Source organism: Tubulanus polymorphus, chromosome 2, assembly GCF_964204645.1.
Source record: "Tubulanus polymorphus chromosome 2, tnTubPoly1.2, whole genome shotgun sequence".
Lineage (NCBI taxonomy): Eukaryota > Metazoa > Nemertea > Palaeonemertea > Tubulaniformes > Tubulanidae > Tubulanus > Tubulanus polymorphus.
The window spans coordinates 17431363-17454003 of NC_134026.1; the positions used below are offsets into that span (position 1 = coordinate 17431363).

The following is a 22641-nucleotide window of genomic DNA, read 5'->3' on the forward strand; positions in this document are numbered from 1 at the left end:
ATATCCTATTCATGTTTCTTTAGTGTCAATGGGCCGCGCATCAGCACTACAAAAGCGGCCCAAACCGTTCTTATTATACCGGTAATACATCCTCAGCAAAATTGCTCCGGCTATATCAATTATAAACCTCCATGAGCAACTTTCAGATATATTTATACACGCATTTGATACCGATATTTGTAATTGGCTGGACTCTCTGTATGGTGTCAGCCGATCGAAACCTTGTATTTTGTCAGTCTGATATTAATGGCTATCCAGATAGAGTTATCGCAAACCATCTTTAGCGCATGGCTTTATTACGTCGGGAGAAAGGTAAATTTGTGTATTCCAGTACCCGAGGCACTCCATGTAATTGCAGCAATTTTATGCATATCAGGAGTATTATGCTTGACCCTAGACGAATGGACACGCGTCGTGCACCGCACGTTAGCACATATATATTCGTGAAAAACTGACTCGTCCCGACACACATACAAATCCAGCTAGTATTTTGTAATATTCCAACGTGCTGTGTTGCTGGCAATCGTTCACGCTACGTGCTGCTGGTAAGCTCTTCACTTATCCGAGATTCCGATATCACCGGAGGTTTTATGATATAATTTATGGTCAGAACAAACGTGCTTTTAGGCGTAGTAACGGCTTCGTCTCAAAGCTGACAAATGTCCGTATTGATCGTAAAATACCTGCGCAACACCATGCAGTGCCGAGACGCCAAGACAATCCTCAGACAATAAATCTACCCTGTCATACAGAATCAAGCAATCGATGAGATCAATCCGCACAGGGAACTGATTCAATACGTGTTTTTACTTGGGATGTGGAGATGTAATCAATAGCACTGATCCTTGTTAGGTCTGGTATTTCAAATGGATGAGATAGGGGTGCAGATATATAATCCTATTACCACTAATACCATAACAGGGTCCCTTCGATAACCAACGAGGTAGCATTATCAGGATTGTCCATGTTATTACGGTAAAAAATGAATAGTGTAGCCAATTCAATGAAACAATGTAGGCCTATATATAAGGGTGATCACAAAGCGGGATAAACTGGTAAGAGTTTAGAGTTCCGGACCAGTTTATGTACATCAAAACTAACTGGTCCCGGTTTAGTAAGCCTACCGATTAATGGAAGGGCTATGGATGATGCTTGTGATGTATCAGCCTATAATCATTCTTCTGCATATACGATGCACCATAGCAGATCTGTCTAGAGTATACAACTGAATATTTTCAATACCGTATACAGTATAAACGCAAACGTGCGCCCTCTGAATTTCATGTGCTTTTTAGTTTTGAATTAGAACATTCAAAATATATCGCTGACGTTTCATAACATGTTGACTATGATACGTCCGTAATTTTGGATTTCGACATCGAACATGAGGACCACTCGATTCTTCGTCATCTCAAGAATAACATGGAATCGAATGGCGATGTCAAAATCTCGAATGTTTTCCGACTTGTTGGATATATAGGCTCTTATGTTAGTAATAAATGCTTTGAATTTGAGGAAATGACTCTTATGTTGGATTTGAATTCATCGAATAATCAAGATAGCAGCTCGAACCGCGGAATGTAAGTACCGGTACTATGTATTTGCAATCGAAATGTTCTGCGAGAGACAAAAATGGTTCATATATACACACGCTGATAAATCACTCGGCTATGCTTCCAAGACAGTTCTACGAGACCTTCCGCCTCCCTGACGAGATCAAGCCCTCGTAATGATTGCAGCTGTATCTGTAATCGAATTCCCAGCGAACGATAGCGATCCAGTGAAATCTCTTTGACATGTAGAGTTTTTAATGCAGAGTAGGACCGAATTTTACTGTCAATCACCGCGTGTCCCCATACTGATTTTGCAAAAGAAATAAAATAGCTTGGGTGTGAAAGGAAGTCCTCTTTGATCCACAGTTGATTAAATAACTCTTCCTTCCGAAATCTATAATTACTATTTTCGTAAATCATTGGCATGCAACATGAAATAAAACCAATATCTGATCCAAAGAATTTCTCATGAATAACGTTTTTTCTCACATAGTTTAGAAAATATATGAATAGGCTCTATGAATAGTTACCCCAGACCACACACTAACGCAATTTGTTACATCACAATAGGTGTGTGTTCTGACTTATCATCGAAGCTTACCCAGCATTTTAATTTAGTAACAGATCCTGAAAACAGGTCCAATTATCTTAGTGACATTTGAAAACGTATTGCTCAATATCGAAACGACTGTATGACATATCACGATGGCTAACAAAAATCTGATTACCTATAATGAAAAATCGCCACCCTCTTCAGTCCACTTCACTTACATAATTGACCCATGACATTGTACTACAAAATTATTACCAATATTGTCCTATTTGACATACAATATAATACAGTTATATAGTAACAATAATAAACATAGCTGCGAATCAGCGATGTTTTCCAGCTGCCACATGAATATTCGAAATGGTTGGGTTGAAGTATTGCCATATCTCCATATATAGTTTACTGTCATCCGCCAAAGTATGAAATTAACAGGAGCTCTTGAATCTCTCAGAGATGTCGTTGATAAAAATTAGAAAAGGGACTAGTGCAGAGTCTTAAGGAACCCCACTAAACATCAGAAATAGCGGATATGGCCCTCCCAACTTGAGGTCATCTTTCTTTCAGGAAATTTGATATCCAATCTAGAATTTTATCTTGAATACCCATGCAGCGTAGTTTCTCATCAAACGTTTGTGAGGCACCCTTTCTACCCCCTATTAAGTCAAGGATAATCGAACCAGGGCGGTTTGAGTTCACTGCCACCTCCATTGTACATAGAGTACGTGTACGGGAGGGGGGGTTCATCGTCGAAACTGAAATTCGAAACTGAAATATGTGTAAGTTGTAGATCAACGATAACGAGCAATAGATTAATACATTCCAAATTAATTGAAATAGCCCAGGCATCAGGCCGATGTCGAAAGCGGCTTTTGATGCATTACCACTTTAGTGCTAACACTTCATATTTTTAACTTTGGGCTATCGGTCTATTTGTGTTGGTTTTTTCTTGTCTTATATTGTAAATTTTCTTGTAGTAAAATGCTTATTAACATGCTTAACATACTAGAAAGTCAATGAAGATTTTTTATATTCAATTTATGATAGACGAAGCATGTGAGTGAAAGTACAGTTTAGTATATGTTTTTAAGACAGATAATTATTTGTTGGAATAAATTGACATGACACCTCTGTATTTGACTTTGAATTGAGCGTATGGGAATTCCCCGATTATTACGATAGGCAGCGCATGGGTACTGGGAAATTGATTATTGGTTTTATTTGATTTTAGTAATTAAATGTTTCATTATATCATCAACTGAGTTTCATCATCATGGATAGAGTGATGAATGTTAAACTAAAATACGGAAAAAATACCTCGATAGGAAAATTAATTCGCAGTATTTAGAGCCTCGAACCGCTCGAGCGTTCGGGTCTAGCGAGGAAACTCGTGCTTAGCGGCACTCAGACTGGGTTCAGACATTTGAGTCGGACTTAGTCATACATTTCAAAAAATTCCAATCAATGCTTTCAGAGCGCTATAACCCTCGCGAGTTGGACTGAAACGCTTATCACCGATGAGTCATCGAATCTGAGAGAGAATACACTTTTTGTTCGAAAAGTAAATGGAAATATAATACATGTAATACTCGCAGCGAATACAAAATGACCAACGTCACGATAATATTTGTTTATTATAATCTATAAATGAATATTATGTTTTATAATATTCATTCTTATAATATTTATTTATCATATGACAATCCTACTTTACAGTAGGCGTTTTTATGTACTTTTAAGAGATTGTCGAATGTTATATTCATTGAATTAATAAATGTATAAATGCTCGGATTATTCCGGGATAAAATTGCTTCTTTGGGTAGTATACGTATGTGCAGGGTATCCGTCTTCGACCGATTGGTTGATGGGGAGACATATCAGCGTTACAGTAATAAGAAAGATAGGTCATGAGCTTCCTCACTGAATTGCCAATTGTAGGACTTCACTAATTTCCTCACAGAGGGTGATATCTTCCAAAATGGCTAATGATGTTTCGTATCTTATTTTATTATGTTAAAAACTTTCCCACATTTATTTAGGACCAGAACATTGTCTTATTTACGTGAAAAACCCTGCCCCAATTACAGTGATGTGTCTTCCAAAGAACCTCCCAACCAATTTATATAGTATACATCAGAGCAAATCGAAATCGAAAATAGATAGAGTGATAGTGATCTTTTTTATGCATTTCGCCTTGATCAATAATTAGTATCGTGTATTTGTAATGCACTTAAGGACATTATAATTGTAGTACGGTAGTGAAAGTAGTGTTCATTAGTCTATTCAGAGTTTAGATATGATAATAAGAATGACATTCCCAACCATTCACAAAATGAGTGCGCATGTGACTCTGGAGATCATACGCCATTTTTATGGTGGCTGATTCGGGCCAAGTAAAATTTTTTCTTTCGTCCTCCACGAAAACGCGCAAAAACAAATATTACCGCGCAAAAACAGACTTTTAACGCGCAAAAACAAAATAATCCGTTTTTGTGCGGGCGCAAAAACGAAAGTTTGTATTTGCGCGGGCGCAAAAACAAATATTACCGCGCAAAAACAAACTTTTAACGCGCAAAAACGAAATAATCCGTTTTTGCGCGCTAAAAATTTGTTTTTGCGCGGGTGCACAGTATTTCTATCAAACACGTTCGTACCAAGTGATCCAGATTCAAATTCAATTTTCTGCTAGATGTCTCTCAGAAAATGGATCTCTCAGAAATGAAGATAAATCTCTATATGTAAGGTAGAAAATTAGCAGAAAATTACGCCGATATTTTTCTTCATATTTCAAAAAGTTTTGTGACACCGTAAAAACCGTTATGATATGTTAATATACATTAATAACAACCACGCGTTATTAATATGGTTGTGTGTGGGCTGATGTGCCTACGTCATCAATATATAATGGGCTAGACTGGTTGCTGGTCAATCAAATTCAACTATCGGTATTTTCAAGCTCAATATAACTTCATTGTATTGTGACAATCGAAGACCATAACAAGCGATATATGCATATTTGTATTCATCAAGGGGTCGTAAATTTAAGTAAAGTTAGTTTTCCTTTTAAATCAATCAATACAACTGCATAGATTAATTACTTCTTTAGTTACTGTTTAATCTATTAGATGGCGACAGCGGGACATCATAGTAGCGCGCGTAAATTATTTGAATATATGTTTTTTGCGTTACTTGACGACCGCACAAAAACAAATCTTTTGCGCGCAAAAACAAATATTACCGCGCAAAAACAAACTTTTAGCGCGCAAAAACGGATTATTCGTTAAAAGTTTGTTTTTGCTCGGTAATATTTGTTTTTGCGCGGTAATATTTGTTTTTGCACGTTTTCGTGGAGGACGAAAAAAAAATTTTACATGGCCCGAATCAGCCACCATACATTTTAGACTGCATTTGTTTGAAATTGTGTCGTTTAGATGTTTCGGATAAAGAAAATAAGCAAATGAACATGTCTTTGTTCCTGCCCACTTAACCTTCTATGCATCGAGACTCTGAAAAGCTCCCGCCCTCGTCTCATTTAAGTATAACACGGTGAATATCTTTTTTAGATTTATAAAGAAAAAAACTTCCCGCCCTGGTCTCCTTGGAATATATAAAAACACTAGTTTATTTCCACGTTTTTATTTCAAAAAAAGGTTATAACCAAAGAATTCGCCCTCGTCATGTCTAGAGAGAGGTTTGGATGAGAAACAAGGTATTAACTTTAAAGGGTCTAAAGGATGATTTTATGTGCCTATAGCATATGCGAATGATTTCCATAGAATGAAACCAGTTATGGATAAATTGGTCTAATTGAGTCTGCTCGACAAAATTTATGAAAAAGTATATATAGAAATTTAGAGATATAGACTCAATAGCGTTGAAATTGTCAAAAGCCCATATTATATTTGCTGATTTAGGGTACCTCACATGCCTCGCGCTAGGCACTCAAAACAACCGAAATGCCCTTGTTGGAAAGACAGAAAATTTCGAAATGAATTTGAAAAACTTTACAAATGTCTTATCAGGCAATATTTCCCGAGGGTTTGCCTCAAACAAATGTTTCCTTGGGATCCTGAATGCTATTTCAGATATTCAAATGTACGCATTGTGGATTTTCTGGAGTGTTTTTTGAAAAATTGCCCTTTTCTCTTCGGTGAGGCAGTAAAAAATAGACCCTGGATCCGCCCCTGTATTGGACTACTATAAATTAAATATAGATTTAATTAGAAAATCGAAGATATCTTAATTAACTTAAGGGTAATCCTAGCGTTGGTACTTTTTTAGAGAAGATAAGGCTTGAGATTCTTGATCAGCTAAGGCTTCGATGGCTGGTGTTTCATACTATTATTTGAAATCATAAGACCCATACTTGAAAACCGAGACTTCTTCTCGTAGGATACCGTTACAATAAGAAACTAGAGAATTTCGGTTGTTTCTTTTTAGTCTTATTTTCATGACTTGGTGTTTTCAGTATAATTTAATTCTCATCTATGTACAATATTCAAATGTCAAGTACATACATCGCTGTAGAGCGTCAGGTGACTCGATTCGTCACAGGTGTCAGCCGCGTATAGGAGGATATAAAGTTCAAATTTGCGATTCGATTCCTGTATGACCGTTATCAATGAAATATTGAATGAATATATAATACAGAAGAGATGCATTGCCCTTGTCTGGCACCGATGGTGCAGTTTCAAAAAGTACTTTTTACACATCGTTGTTGGCATACATACTTAATGATATTATACATCTTACCGTTAATGCCAGTATTTTTTTCCTGAGGATAGTTTGATAAATCAAAGAAATCCACAAGCTCTAAACATGTGTTATTCTTTACACAATAATCAATAATAGAAGACTGGGTGAGCAATTGCTGTGATGTATACCATTGTTTTGTCGACAACCAGCCTGGGAGTTATTGACAACAAGATATCAGTTTCAGTCCACTGAATGAGACGTGTGTTAGGAATTATAGAGAAGAGTTTTCCAAAGGAACTTAAACTTGTGATTCTGCGATAGTTATTCAGATCAGTAAGCCTTTTCGGTCCTTTTTATGGATTGGAAATCGCTGAAGAATCGTTCAAATTCCTCCAAGGTCATGAGTAACCAAATTTTGATGGGAGTTTTCATTTTGAAGGGATACAACAAAAAGACATGTGACCTATTGACTGCATATTAATGTTTTCAAGTGACATGATCCAAATCCTGAAGAAATGGTTCCCTAAAGTGCACCTTAATCTACGTAAAATGGTTCAACTCAGGGAGAAACACACTCGATAATGATGGTTATCAAAGCTGTGGGTATTTGGGTGTTGAATGAGTTTAGCATGCGTAATGTGCATTTGTGGCCAGCACACAGATCACACCGATCATACATGTAGTTATGCAGGGAGAGGCAACAATATGTGAAATGAGGTGATAAAATTTCAGTTTATTTCCACACCACATATTTCCAATGCATTTCTTTGAAAGAATCGAATGATTTAGGTTTCATTTTTTTCGATCACTCATCATTGTACGGGATACTAACGTGGACATGATGCAATCCCTGATCGCATAGAGACTTTTCATCGCCATTAATGTTACATGATTGAGATTATTCAACTGTTCGTGAAATCGTCCAAAATAGATTCAATGATTTCAATTGAATCTATGGCTTCAAAGTACCCCGTTAGCTTTGTTTATGACATAGTTTGAGTATTGAGTACACCATTTATCAATATCGACTTCTGTCCAAATCTCATTATGAAAATTAAGATCATCCGTGAAAGTATTACTTGCTGAGATTTTTTTTAGGGTTAGTTCAACCGCTTGTTTTGTGGTGAAATACATGCCAGTATGAGGTCGCCGACACCACATAAGAGAGGTAGAGAGAAACACGGTACTGCTTGGAATACGGACACGATCTGGGTTTTGTGCATAGCACATGGCTTGATATATACAACTTTATCTATAGAAATTCAACGATATGTGACAGAGATTGAGATTTGTGACTGAGAACTCAATGTGCGTTGACGGGGCTTAAACACTATCGCGCGAGTCACGACATGTTTCATATTAATGAAAATAGCAAATGGGGTATTTTGAAACTCATGAGATCTGCTGTTAACCTTCATTGATTTTTCACCAACAAATACATTATTTGTGAAATCCTCATTCCGAATCTTTATCTCTTCTCGTATTTTATTGAGCAAGTGAAATAGACAGGTAGGTACCTTTGTTTTTAAGGATTGAGTCAATTAAAGATATATTGACTTATTGTTAATCGAGCACTAATCCTCAAGTCGACAGATTCCTCAGGTTCTGAGGTTATATTAACATAAATCAGGAGATTTTGAAAAAAAAATATTCTTTCAGCTCCTGATTCTGACTGGATCACGAACTAATTGTTGCAGCTTATCGATTGTATACTTAGACTCATCCTCCCACGGCAGAGATTCCAACCTGATGGCATCGCTACACTCGGCCACGGCACGAACCACACCGCGGCAAACTCGATGCAATCAGGTTCCCTGCCGCGGGAGGCTGACTGAAATTATATTGGCTACAGAAAATAATTTAGAAGCCCTCTTCTCATTGTCTGACAATCGATGATCCCGCAGTTGGTATGTTTAATTTTGTGCAGAAAAGTCGTTCGTTACGCTGTTTAATTCATGTACCGCAAAAGTCTCATCATTGATGGTGCCTGACGGTACGTAATCATTAGGAGATTCGGCTGTTTCAATATATCCTGTAGTCTTATAATTTCTGCTCTCAAACATTCGATTCTATCTTCTAATATGCATTTTTCTGAATTCGTAAAATTGGAGTACTCACAAGGGGGGAGTTATAGGTTGTATGGGTGATGAAAGTGTGACGAAGGCGCTGATGCCGAGTGATCATTTGAAGAAGGGGTTGCAGTTGAAGGTGGTACTTTTAAAAGAACATTCAACTTATTCATACCGTTGATCAGTATTGAACTTTTCTACTACTACTAATGCGGTACGGGATGGTCGATTTTGTGTTCGAATATTTTCAAAAATCCGAACCGACAAGATCTTAAAAAAAAACAATGTCTCGATGACATTGTACGCCATAGCAGCTGTTCTGACACGTTCGATTTCTGTTTGCCGTAGGCTTTAAACTTTCCCAGCTGAAAACTTAGAAAACAGCAGGCACGATATCAAATATACAATATTCTTTTTTGGAGCATGTCTTTGATTACAACTATCTGATATAAATAGCGCAAATCAAAAAGCACCACTCAATAATCTTAACGGAACACTGGTAAGTAGTTGTAAGAATTTGACATCTTTATACATTCTATCGGCGTCGTAATAGTTGAACTTTGGTTTTTGTTTTATTTTGTTCCATGGATGAAATGCGAATCAGATTATGAATTGCATACAATACTAACTTATTCCAGCAGGTGTCATATACAAATTCACCTCGTTTTCTCTAATAGACTTCTGAACGATTGAAGATGAAAGTCATCAACTCATTGCTCTTTTTATTTGCTGTTGTCTCAGGTAAGAGCATATTAAGCTTAATTTATTTGGTTTATAATGAATATTATCTCTCTATGAATTCACCCGGTCCCCGGTCCTGGAAGTGGTTGTTCCCATAGTGCTCCGTTGCTCTGCGATCCTAGTGTACTAAACCACCCAGACACGAGCATTCAAATTATGCAGTACACTAAGGTCTTTGGTGAATCCATAAAGAGAATCTCCAAACCGTTTAGCGTCTCACTGGGGGCATTTTTGCTATTTGTTTCATGGGGTTCAGAAATTAAGTTGTGATCCTAGAATATATCATCGGAAGGTTTTGAACGGATCGTATTTTTAATTTGTGAGAAATTATATTTTCTTTAATTTGTTTTTGGGTTTGGAAGCGGTTGTATGATTTACGTCGTTGTCGTTGTAGCAACATTTTCTGCAGATCTTGCAGGCATCATCTGGCTAAACATCTGAGATCCCGGTTTTATAGACTAGTATTAACTTGAGCCCGGGCGCTAACTTAATCAAGAGTTAGCCCCCGGGGCAAAGATAATACCAGTCTGTAAAACCAGGCCCTGGATTTTATCTTGACTGACATGTACATACGATAGCGCCAACAGAAATCCATAGTAGATCAGAAGTAAGACTGGTGATGGGTACTATTTGAAAGTTATAAGTTGTCTTCCGGACAGTGTCGATCAAAGTGACCGCTTTAGGTTTACAAAAACAAATGATTCGATAAATTTATACAGAGGATGGAATAAATGATTATTGATTTTAATAACATATTTAGAATAGCTTAATAACTTGATAATTGATAAGATTCATACTTAAGCTGGGCGATATGTATATACGTGTATTCATTTTTTAAACCAATATCTGATGTAAACATTTCTCGCTTCAAGCTTTTAGTAAGTGTTATTTTACTTACTACATGTCGTCACGCGTAATCCTTTGAATATGACATCCTCGCAATTGAAATGCATGGATATGAGGAAACCTCAGTTCAAAGGCTAGTCATCAATGTCTAAAAATTACCCAAAAAACACATATTTGGTAACGATGCTCGAAACTGCTGACGAAGATTGGTTGCTGGTTGTCATCACTTGGTTGCAGCTCATAACTTCAAGATGAATTTGTCGCAGGCCACGCAGATAGCTGATCATAAAACATAATTGATTTTAGAAGGAACTGCAATCGGGGAACCATGATGAAAATGTACCAGGACACGAACCAACAAACTAATTGTACTGTCGTGTGCGTGCTGCTAACATATGTAAAACCCAGCAACCAGACTTTACTTCGTCAGTTTTCTAAAAAATGTATATTTTGCTATTTTAACACATTAATTAATGTCGAGCCTTTGAAGTGAGGTTTGATCGTATCCAACGCATCGCGAGAATGTCATTATTGAGTACGCGTGACGACGTATAGTAATTATAGGATACATATGTCTTTCCAAAAGCTTGAAGCGAGAGATTTTTATTACAAATGGACAAAACAATAATCATGACAGATTTATCTCTCAATTTTCGATTCGGCAAACGAGAACATTCAGATATAGTTACAGTTCGCGTAGTTGTAGTTTTATTTCATATATCTGAGCTAGAACCGACCCCGTTTAAAATGAACGAAACAGATGAAATCTCCTAAGATGGTCATAGGTAGTAACATTTTTAAGAACATTGCATGATAAAGCTTTATTGAGTGTATTGAGTTAAACTGTTTAAGATGCCCTCTTTTTGTAAATCATATGATGTGGACCTTTGCATAACCGGCTCAAGGTCTCTAACAGATCATTCCTTAGTAACTGAGAATATCCTCTCATTACTACTTATTCCAGTTTGCACGTGGACACGGATCATGTCCCACTCTTGAACAAATTCGTGAAACCCAAACGTGAACGTGGTCTTCTCTGGCATAAGATTTGGACTAATAAACCAATTCATGAAACTGATTGAAATTCGTAAAAATACAGGAAAAGATTACTATTAGTGTCAAATCGATTCAACATGACAAGCTGGCTGAATCCCTGTTAGAAGAAAAAAATTATGTCATTCTGGCAAGGTGTAAGACGACTTACACGTACTAGTTCTAATCCATTAAGTAAAATTGCCGACGCCTCCGGTGGGAACGATTTACATTATGCTCTCGAGTCAGTACCATCGAGTGCTTCATCTTTAGAATATCTTGATAGGGATTTTATACCCGTAGTTCCAATTCTGCACTAGAAAATCATTGAAGTACAGCGGAATTGCTCTGTCGAGCATAGCAAACAAATCGTTCGAACATTTTGAAAAAGTTACGACATTTTAAAATTGAGGGATTTACAATTTGGATTCGAACCGGGTCATTCGACGGCTAAATGTCGACGTTGAAAAACCTCAAGCAGACAGCACACATGTGTTGTAATGCCGATATTCGAATGATATAGACCAGTCTTGGGTCTAGTCGAGAACGATCGATTTTCTCTACTGCAGTCGAGAATGTGTAAGCGTTAGACAACTTCGCAATTCTAACACATTAGAGGCACACTTTTTTAGGTCCAGTTGCAATGAACTTTTAATGATATAACAAAATCGCACACCACACAACAATACCACAGTATTGCGATGTTATGGTAAATCTTCATACAGGACGATCATGGTATTCTTGCCAAATACAAAACATTTAGTAATTATGGCTGATAAACTGAGGTTTAGAATGCCTTAGAATTGCTCCTTGGAGCCTTGTTTTTGGATTGGAAAAGTTTTCTCATTCGGCGAATGCTTACGTGTTGAACTGTTAACATAATCTGCACGACATTGAGTGGTTAGTGTTCCTCTTTGTGATTATGTGCCTTTTTCTGTGCTCTGTGGACGTATCTCAAGCCATTCTTTCGTTTCAACCATCGATATTGTTCTACATCTTAACTATCTTCTACTTCTGGATACACATATCGTCTCATCACAACTTGTTTTGTGTTACTCTTACCTATGAACGATGACGATGCCGAGCTACATTCTCATTGCCGTCTTCCGTGTAAAATATCGTTCTACCGATTTACAGAAACTTAAAAATGATCTCGGGCTTGGGTAATTGCCGTATTGGATATATAATTGCTTCATCGCCGTCTTCACCGCCCATTTGAAATATCAAAGGCTACATACCTGATGACTATCTTAAGATGTAGATATTTTCACTAAAAAAGAAAACTAATGGATACAATTCATAAACCATAATAACTTCCTGTGTTAATAAGAAATTGGGGCATCGGTGAAATAAACAAGGGCGGATCCAGCGGCAACGGGAATGTGGTCTCAGCATATTTATTTTCAAATTTAGGGCCCTTTCCTAAGCTTCGCTGCGATTTCGTTGTTCGCCAACTGAGCACATTCCGTTGGTACTAAATAACCGACTTGATAATAATCTATACCGGGGCCCAGTTTTATGGACTGGTTTGCAAACCTCGGGTTGAATCAATTCGTTATCAATTCAGTTAACTAAAGTTAATGCCAGTTTAAAACCATCGCCTGGAGCCTGCGGTTAAGAATTAATGAGGTAGACTTTATGGTGTGAGTGAGCACTCACACCGTACTAAACTTTACAGGGATCGGGTCGTTATCAGGATAAATAAGTGTAAGAAAATTTGTAACATCTTGTCCCGGGCATGCGATGGTCTAAGGCTATCGACTCGGCATAAACAGTCTACATCGGGTTATTTTAGCGCTTTGGTAAAGATCCTATAAACTTAACCTACAAGCTTCTTATCCGTCAACTTCTATAATATGAATTTTAATCTTTTGTTTTTCAGCGGTTTTCGGTGATGCATGTCCGGTTCAACGCAATCCGAACAATTGTGACCCATCACGAGCTGCCACTGATTACATAGCATGCTTAAGTGATTTCTTCCGGAGGCAAGGTAAGTCAAACATTCTGTGGTGCCCGTTTGTAAACGCCATCATAAAAGGCTTAAGTTTACCTACAGCAGGTGTAGAACTAGGGGTAGTTCGGGATTTTTGAAACTCCATCAAGACCTGAAGTGCCTTTAAAAGATTATTTTGAAAAAATTTCTAAAAAAATAAATCATTTTAGATTTTTCTCAAACGACGCCAAATGGTCAACGTTGATAAATGTATCAACTATTCTGTATTCCATTATAGGTTGTTCATGTGAATACCCACGTAGAATATAACCTGTTTTCAACCAGATCCAATTGTCTATTAGTCTAGATGCTGACCTAATTTCAGGCACGTCGCAAGGGGTTGCGTTGTCTAGGATCGCAACCTACATCTCGCAGAATTCAGAGTTCCACTTTATTTGTCATAGAAAACGTTTTCAGAATTTATTTATTTATTTCCCATCACTGATCTTCCCAGACATGCTTTCAGGCGTTTGATCCCTGGCGTTTGATTTTGATGTGTTACTTTAAAGTATCATTCGAATGGGTCATGTAAAAATCTCCATATTTTCCAAAGTTTCCGGCAGAATGGTTTGAGTTTTTACGGGATTATGTTCTTATGTTAGACGTTACCCTTATTTATGACCCCCATCATCATATTCCTGGATCCACCCCTGTACAGGATTATCAATATCTTTTATCTTTATTCATGTTTTAAGTTAATATCAATTCAGTTAAACCATGGGAACCGGTTTTTGTAGCCAGTGGAGGAACTGGCCAACCTATTTATGATTCATGGAAATCTACTGGGCAATCGTGCACGATGAGACCGGACGATCTAAGGGTCCCTTGTGGATGTACTTGGAAGAGTTATAAAGTCGACGTATGGGAGGAACTCCTGATTGGGGAGGTCAGAGTCGAGTTTTACAAGAATAAAAGGATTGTGGCATTTGCTGAATTTAACGCTACCGACTCGACTAAGATGAATTGGTTTTCCCCAGAACGTCTGGGCGCGAATAGTTGGACAGATTTAAACCCGAACAATGTTACTGCAACTACGAACATTTTTAGTCTAGGCGGAGAGTGAGTATTCGCCACTAAACATTCAGCAAGTCTAATTCAAAATCGAACTATTGGGTAACATGGCTGGGCCTAGCGATTTCCTATTTTGAATATAATACTACAATCAATTCATAGCAATGAGATATTATTCATTTGGTAGGAAATTAAGCGATATAAAAGTATTTCTAATTGTCTAAGTTCTAATTATAGTCCGAATACAGATAGACGATTTTTCATCAGCGCAAAGTATGGTGGTTGCCCAAATGATCGACTATGGATGGTTATCGTTGACCGGCGCGCCATTAATAAATATTGTCCATATGACCAAGCCAGCGGAACTCCGCGTCTGTACTACGCACCGGGAAACACAAGGACTTGTAAGTATGAAAGTTTATTGTACGATATGGTAAATAACAGGGAAATAACTTATGGTGTTCAATTTCATTTCGAAATTCAAATTTCTTATGTCGTGGGGTTTCGCTATCTAAGTGAAGGATGTGTTCTTTTTCAGCGGGGAGCAGTCTGGGGACTGCCGACCAGATGGCGATCTTCGTTCGCTAGAACTAAATCAAAAATATAAGTTGTAATTCCATAACGCTAATAAATCTATTCTGGGAGAATTCTACACACATTTGATATAGTATATTCATTTACTAGAAATGATGTACATGGTTGAACGTTTGTGGTGGTAATACTCTAATGACAATTTCCAATCGGATTCGAATTTACTCGTAGAGCATTGTCGTTCTACTGTAGACAGCATCTAAAACTACAAATCTTGAAACAAGAAATTTGTGATGATTCGTTTTTGTCAACGCAAACGTTGCTTCTTCGATTTGCACAGGCATCGGTTTCTTTTTGCAGTTTGCTTTTTAGTGAGCAGTTAGTCATCTAGTACATGTGTATTCACGAAGAGTAGCATATTTTCTAACAATTTTGAATGACTCTTAATGTCCGAGTGCTCACTGTTGTTAGAGCAGCTGGCATGTTATCTGGCATGTTTTGTTATCTATGGAACCTCCAGTTTTGGTGCCATATTTGCTATTTTCATATGTATACATGTAGGTTGCAAAATACATTTTTAATCGCCTCTTATTTCAAAACGTTTTGAGATTATCAGGAATTATTTTTCTAGTAGAGAAACCATTTGTCTACTTTATGTGTTTTATTATGTTTATAGATGACAGATATTAACTCTAACGTAAGGCCAACCCGTGGTGTTGGTCCAATCTTGATGGTTGTCAAGGTGCACGTGAGAATTTCGATTGAATATCATGGCGGGGAGAATATGATGTCACATGTTTTGAGTCTTTGTGACCATACGTTGTGTTCAGAATGAATCATTTTCCATCCAACTTCTTTGTTATATCCTACAATCAGGAAAATGGTTTTCGAAAAACAAGGTGTTGTATCAGTTACATGTACTATATAGCACTTACTAAAGCCCGCCGCACACGGCACCGAAATAACTTATATATACTGATATACTTTCTTCAAAGTAGACAAATAATGGTTTCTCTACTGAAAAGGGAATTTCTTGATTTTAGACTCGAACGATACGAACCCTGACTGAGAATTGAACTTTGAATACAAACACAAAATCAAAATTTACATTTCACATGATAAATCGGTTTTACAAAGAATCCCGAATGCATTTACATCATTGGTCATATTTCCCGCTAACGAATATTCACATGATCACACACGGTATAAACAAATTCACAAATGATTCAAATAAATACGAGGGTACATGACGGTCCCCTTGAATAAATGAAGTTAGTGATTACAAAAAAAAACGGATACTAAGGAAGCCAGCTGTCGGACTCCCTCCTGCAAAGTTGGACAATATGCTGCAAAGCATATTTTTAGATCAAACATCGGGGATTCGTGATTTTGGCATCCTCCCTCGCAGGTATTTGAACCTGATGCCATTCGCCACGGTACGACCGACTTGCACAGGTACATATGGCCATAGGGTCAGCCGTACATGTGGCTTAACGGCTTGATTCGATCACCAGTTTCTGACAACAGCTAGCTTTACTGAATAATGAAATACTGCTGTTGGACTTCTAGAGATTTCAATGGAACATTTCCCTCTTTTCTTAATCTAAATAGCTAGAGAGTGAATAACTAAACCGCGCAAAATTGATTGCTGGGTTCTCGACATAGTCCTCAGAAAAAGTTGACGAGGAAGCGCGATGTTTACTTTTATTTTCTTCTTTTTAAAGTTTAAAAATAATAAACCAGAACTTGAAATTTTGACACAATTTTGATTGTTTTCTTCGTAAGGACTTTACTAACGTTACTTGTTGTATTTCTATTGTTTGGTCATATACATTGTTTCTCAACAAAATAGAGAAGTATTCCTTACCGGAATATCCCCAATTCATTACAATACGGTCGTGCGGATTTTGTTAGTTTTTTTTTATCCGACATGATTTTAACGATGCGGGATGCACTTTATTGACATTATGTCATTCATGTTTTAATAAATGACGCGTTTCAATAAATGACGCGCGCCGGAAACGAAAATGATGCTGAACCCAGAAATCAATTTTGCGCGGCCATAGGCACCTATTTTGATATACAGGGTGTCCCATGTAGCATGTAGCATGAAGAAAGACTAATCATTTAAGACAGTTGATACAACTCTAATAAAATGACAAGTTTAAGAAAATTTTTGCAAATTGAGTTTCAAATCAATTTTTAACAGTCTCTGATACAACTACTGTGGATGCAGTCACAGCAAAAAATACGATGATCTGCGATTCAATCTGCTGGGTTTAGTTCCACAGTTCCGATTTAACTCTGAGTTAACTCATTGAAAATGAACTGACTTTAATTCAGAGATAACTATAACTCACAACTGTGGAACTGGGTCCAGATCTATAGATTGATTTACTCGTTTCCCAGTGGCACATAATGGGTTGAGCAACCAGTTAGGGTTTTGAGAGTAGCACAAAACTATGACGTCCATGGGTTATGAACGGCATCGAAACTTAAAAGGAGAGAAAAATTCTTAAAATTGGCTCGATTTGTCTCGAGTGTCAACTTTTAAAGAAAGCTGTCTTTTATTAGAACGTGAGTTCTTGAATGACATCGTGGGAGGATTGATTATGGGAATATCAAACTATCAGAAACAGCTTATGATTCGTGACCCAGTACGATGCGGTACTTGTTCAAACATTAGGACAGTACGAATTAAACCAGGCCGATTATTACTGACGAAATCTCTTCAGGTGAGTATCGACTGTATAGTTTCTTAACAGTCTCACGATAGGAAATTTCTCATAGTAAAAGCCATATAAAAGCCTAACACCAACGATTATACAACTAACAACGTCTTTCCTCGCCCTTAGACAATTCAAGACTACGTAGGTCTGTGAATATCAGACAAATTTGCCGAGCGACTTAAGTTGTCAAGAGAGGCTACTCCCGGGTTGTGCGTTGATAAGTGACGGGCCATCAAAAAGAATATTTTGAAAATTTATCGGGGTCACATAAAATAATAGCGTACGCGATAAAAACCACGATCAACTCCATAGCGAGCGCCGTCTATATAGAATAGAATGTTTTATTGCTCGACAAAATACAATTGCTTAGAGCACAAAAACAAAATCAAAATCTTTAACAATAACAATAAGTAATGCGGTTCACAATTAACAGATAATTAACATACTTAGACGCACATACACATACAGATACAAAATCAAAAAACATACAACAACATATACAAAAATGGTCTAGAGAAATTTAGAAGCAGTTTTGATAAATTTGATGAGTTGATTAAGTTGTTTCCCTTTAGTTTACATTTGTTGGGTAAATTTGTAAACGCTTTGTCTAGTTCTGAAAAATGGTTTTAAGAATTTAGTGCGGATGTTTCGGAAAAAAGTGCATTTAATGACGTGATGAAATTCGTCCCCAACATCTTCAGTGTCACAGAGACTACAAATTCTTTCCTCCCTGGGGGTTCGATTGTATCTTCCGGTTTCTATGGGTAATTTGTGGTTTGAGCAACGAAAGCGGCAGAAAATTATTCTTAGGTCCGATGGTAATGTGGTGAGGTATTCTTCGAAGCCCCATTCGCTTTTGAAATGTTGATAATATGCTGTGTTAGAGTTGTTTCGGGATTCGTGCCAAAGTTGGATAAACTGATCTGTTAAGCGTTGTTGTACGGTGGAAGCAAAAGTATTTAAGTTTGGGGTATTCTATGTATACCATATTTCGCCCAACCAATTGGTTTCTAGAACATTTCTTATGACGTAAAGTCATTTACTAGTGTTTCTGTCAGTTAAAAAATGACGATGGTTTTATAGACATTCGATGACTCTGAATGATAATTGAAAGAGGGAATCGTCCTAGTTCACCATAAACAAAAAAAATTTGGCGTTGAACTTTTTAATTTTAACAGCTAGTACTTGAAAACGGTTAATTGGACTCTCTCTAGCCGGTTCAAATTTAGAAAACCCCAGATTTCACAGCCAAAAGTTAAGACGGGAACCACCATACTATCAAAGAGTTGCATTGCTAGATCTATTCCTAGTGAATATTCCTGAACGTTTTTCAATACGAAAAACATGGCTGCTCTTGTATGGGTTTCTATTGAATCTATACATAAAGATAAACTTCCATTGTAACGGAAAAATATACCTAAGTATTTAAAACAATCCACCAGTTCTATTTGGTTACCGTCTATGTAAAACTGGGGGGTTACGACGCTTTTCTGAAAGATAATTACTTTAGTTTTTTCCAAATTGATTTCCAGTCTCCAAAGTTGGCAGTAGTCAAATAGCACGTCCATTTCATATTGTAAACTCTGCGGGCTTTCTGTTAGAAGCACAGCATCATCGGCATGAAATGACACAGAAAGTTAAAACCAGTTAAAGTTTAAACCAGAAATCTAAGTTTTCTTGGTCATGAAAGAAATTAATGCCATCACATCGATTTTCCGATAGGTATGATTCCATATCGTTCAAATAGATTGAGTAAAGGATTGGGGAAAGGTTTTCACCTTGCCACAATCCTTTAAAACTCTGAAAATAATCTGACCGTATTCCATCTACACGAACACCCGACTTGGTATTTTCATAGATATTAGTAATTACCCGAAGGATCTTCCCTGTTACACCAGTGCTTATGATTTTGCGCCATAACGCTTTTCTCCAGATCGAGTCGAGTCGATATACTACACGCGTATAAGGCCATAGATATTGCCGGCGCGGGTGAACTTTTCCGGTTTTCCAAACGCATTGATATCACTGTTCCGCAGTTAACAAACCAAAACAGATAGATAGGGCGCCAAAATTGTTCTCGAACGCGTAGAAAATGAATTCAATTAATGACGGTAAATCATAGTTACTTAGGGGATAGTTAGGACACGTTCAGCATTACTCAGATAAGATTTATGGTCTTAAGTTGGCTGAAGTTCAATCCTCCCCTAGAACTCACAAACTACACCGCGTATCGACATAAGATATTTTGGCTCAAGTAGGGTATTGCATAGTATAGTCCCTTCGCGTATGCTTACTGCGTTGTTCGGTTTATGTGTATCCCAAAGAAAGTTGTCATGTCGACACATTCACATCGCCAGCCATTAACATTCCATGTGTCAACGTGTCGACGTATCTACCAACCAACAAATTAACTATTAACGATCTATTAACCTCATACACCAAACAAACCACGTGACCAATCACCAGGCCCTTAAGTCAACAGCCGCCAAATACAGCGACAAACAAAAGGCTCTCTAGCTCAGCAAATTATAGGTGCGCTATGCTCACTTCAAATTAATTAGGGTTTTCTGTTACATCACAGAAAACCCTATTGAGATTCGCGTGTTTCTTCTTATTATTATTTTATGTCACACTATTTTCACTAAAATAACTAAGGCTTTATTACCTTGCCGCTGTTGTCGATACAATCAATATGATATCGTTCAGCTCACTGAGATCTACAAATACTCCGCGTGTTTTTTCACGAATCATCGTTACAATAGCACTGTCGGGCCGTAAACATCGAAAATTTAGCCCCATTCAATGGGGCGACATGTTTTTCGAGTCGTCATCCCGAAATCAACTCGCAGGCCGATTGTCACTTCGATTATCAATTCAAGTATAAATGAACTAATTTATTGCCGCAGACTTCACATCCAGCCGCGGTCTTCAAACAGTAATTTTAACAATAGCCCATTTTCCTCATCAAATCATATTACCGATACACAGGAAATTTACTACATTAGATTTTAAAGGCACTGTCGAGCCGTAAACATCGACGAATCGACGTGTGTCACTACATCGTCGTTCCGGGGATCAGCTGCGAGTTTCTCCTCATCATAAGAATCAAATCGAGTAAAAATTAATTTATTACTACCAGTGATTTGGCTGCGGGTTTCAAAGAGCTAGTTTAACAATACCTATTTTTCTTTACCAAATTAACCGTGTATTTACTAAAATAAATCTTTTGTGTACCGAGGAGTCGTAGGCCTAAAATAAACACACCGAAGAGATATAGCGGAGAAAAGCTGTTGTGTCGACGAGGTATCAAAATAAAAGAATATATTACTTTATTCGGCCGCGGGCTTCTACCTCTATATCAATACCATCAATACTCTTTATTTCCTACAGTACATACCGATCATTGTCAAATGCACAAGGTATTTACTAAATACAAGTATATAACACACTCCTGATCCTATCCGTATGCTGGACTCACACTTGACATTCGGAGTAAGCGTTCGCTGTGGGGGAAAGAATATCGTTCGCTGTGTCGCTTGAAGTGTTTATCGAGTTTTACGTGACCTTAAGGCTTTAGACCTACCGGTACTGACCTTTACTATCTCAAACAAACACAGTACAATTGTTGCGTTTATTAACGGACTCATTGGATTGAACTTCAAAACAAAATTTACGATATTTAGGAGGGTTGTTATTCAATAGGCCTACGACCAATCTGTCCGGATGTTAGGCCTACGCATATACATAGGCCTACATAGGCTAGTAGCCTCTACTAGGTCAATGCTAAGTTCACTGTAAAGGAAGATTCAGATTTATTAAAATGCGTGTTAATTAGTGATTAACTGACATGCAACGATCAATCAAAATTATCAATTTTATTGCCAAAAAATGAAGATTTTTTTGAAAATTTCGTCTGCAGACAGCTTTATAAGCCAGACTTTTCATTTGTGTTTTTTCATCATAAATTAAACTGGTATTTCATTAATTCCTAATGACTGGGCGAAGGTCGGCCTTGCGACGGCTTGTGACTCACTGCGAGTGGCACGTGTTCTACTTTCTGCGACGCTACACGACTGTCACAACCGACCTACGCGCTCTTGCAACTGGCAGAAACTAGTCGCACACAGTCGCTCGCTGACAATCGTATCGCAACCGACTTGCACCGAAACTTGCGATGCAACGCGAGGATCGCATCGCGTCTCAAGGCCGACCTACGTCCGGCTTTAAGTTACTGCGGAGCCCCAGAAATATCTTTTTTTCGTTCAAAAGACCTTTCGCTTGAAAAATTTTTTCGTCGGAACCAAATTTATTTCGTTTGAACCAATAATATTCATTTCGATTGAACCAATTTGAAAAAAAATTGTTAGAATAAAGTTGAAGAAACTTTTTTTGTCCAAACGAAAGGTTTTTCGTTCGAACAATCGTTCGATCGAACAGAATCATTTTAATTCGAACAGAATTTTCTTGTCAGAACATTAAGTTTTTCGTTCGAACAAGTATATTGTAAAAAGTTTTTTCTCCGAACCAAAAGTATTAAGTATTTCGTTCAATCGAACATGGATGATTGTTTTCATTCAAACATTTGTTCGAAAAAAATTGTTTTCGCTCAACCAAATTTTTTTGCCGGGACAAAAAGTTTTTCATTTCAACAATAACATAGCTTTTTATTCAAACACATTTTTTTGTCAAAATGAAGAAAAGTTTTTGGTTCAAACAAAAAGCGTATTGTTCGATCAAACAGAATTGTTTTCATTCGAACAAGATTTTCTTTTCGGAACGTTAATGGTCAAACAGCGTGTTAAGGTCGTTTTGGAAATTTACTCGGTCTGGTATATTTTAGATTACTGTGTATGTTATTTGTCAGGACATTAAACAGAAGACGACTTAGGAT

The 22641-nt window shown here is 37.4% G+C and overlaps 1 protein-coding gene across 2 annotated transcripts; it reads left to right on the forward strand.

Annotated features, from left to right (window-relative positions):
• Positions 1 to 267: 267 nt before the first annotated feature.
• LOC141900458 (uncharacterized) lies at positions 268 to 15133 on the forward strand. Of its 2 annotated transcripts, none has more exons than XM_074787381.1 (5): positions 268 to 312; positions 13369 to 13476; positions 14190 to 14538; positions 14728 to 14894; positions 15029 to 15133. In XM_074787381.1, the coding sequence occupies exons 1-5, from the start codon at positions 288 to 290 to the stop codon at positions 15076 to 15078; spliced, it is 699 nt and encodes a 232-aa protein (XP_074643482.1). In that variant the 5' UTR covers positions 268 to 287; the 3' UTR covers positions 15079 to 15133. The 2 variants fall into 2 exon arrangements, with proteins under 2 accessions (XP_074643482.1, XP_074643481.1); XM_074787380.1 differs by lacking the exon at positions 268 to 312 and adding an exon at positions 9549 to 9608.
• Positions 15134 to 22641: the final 7508 nt, after the last annotated feature.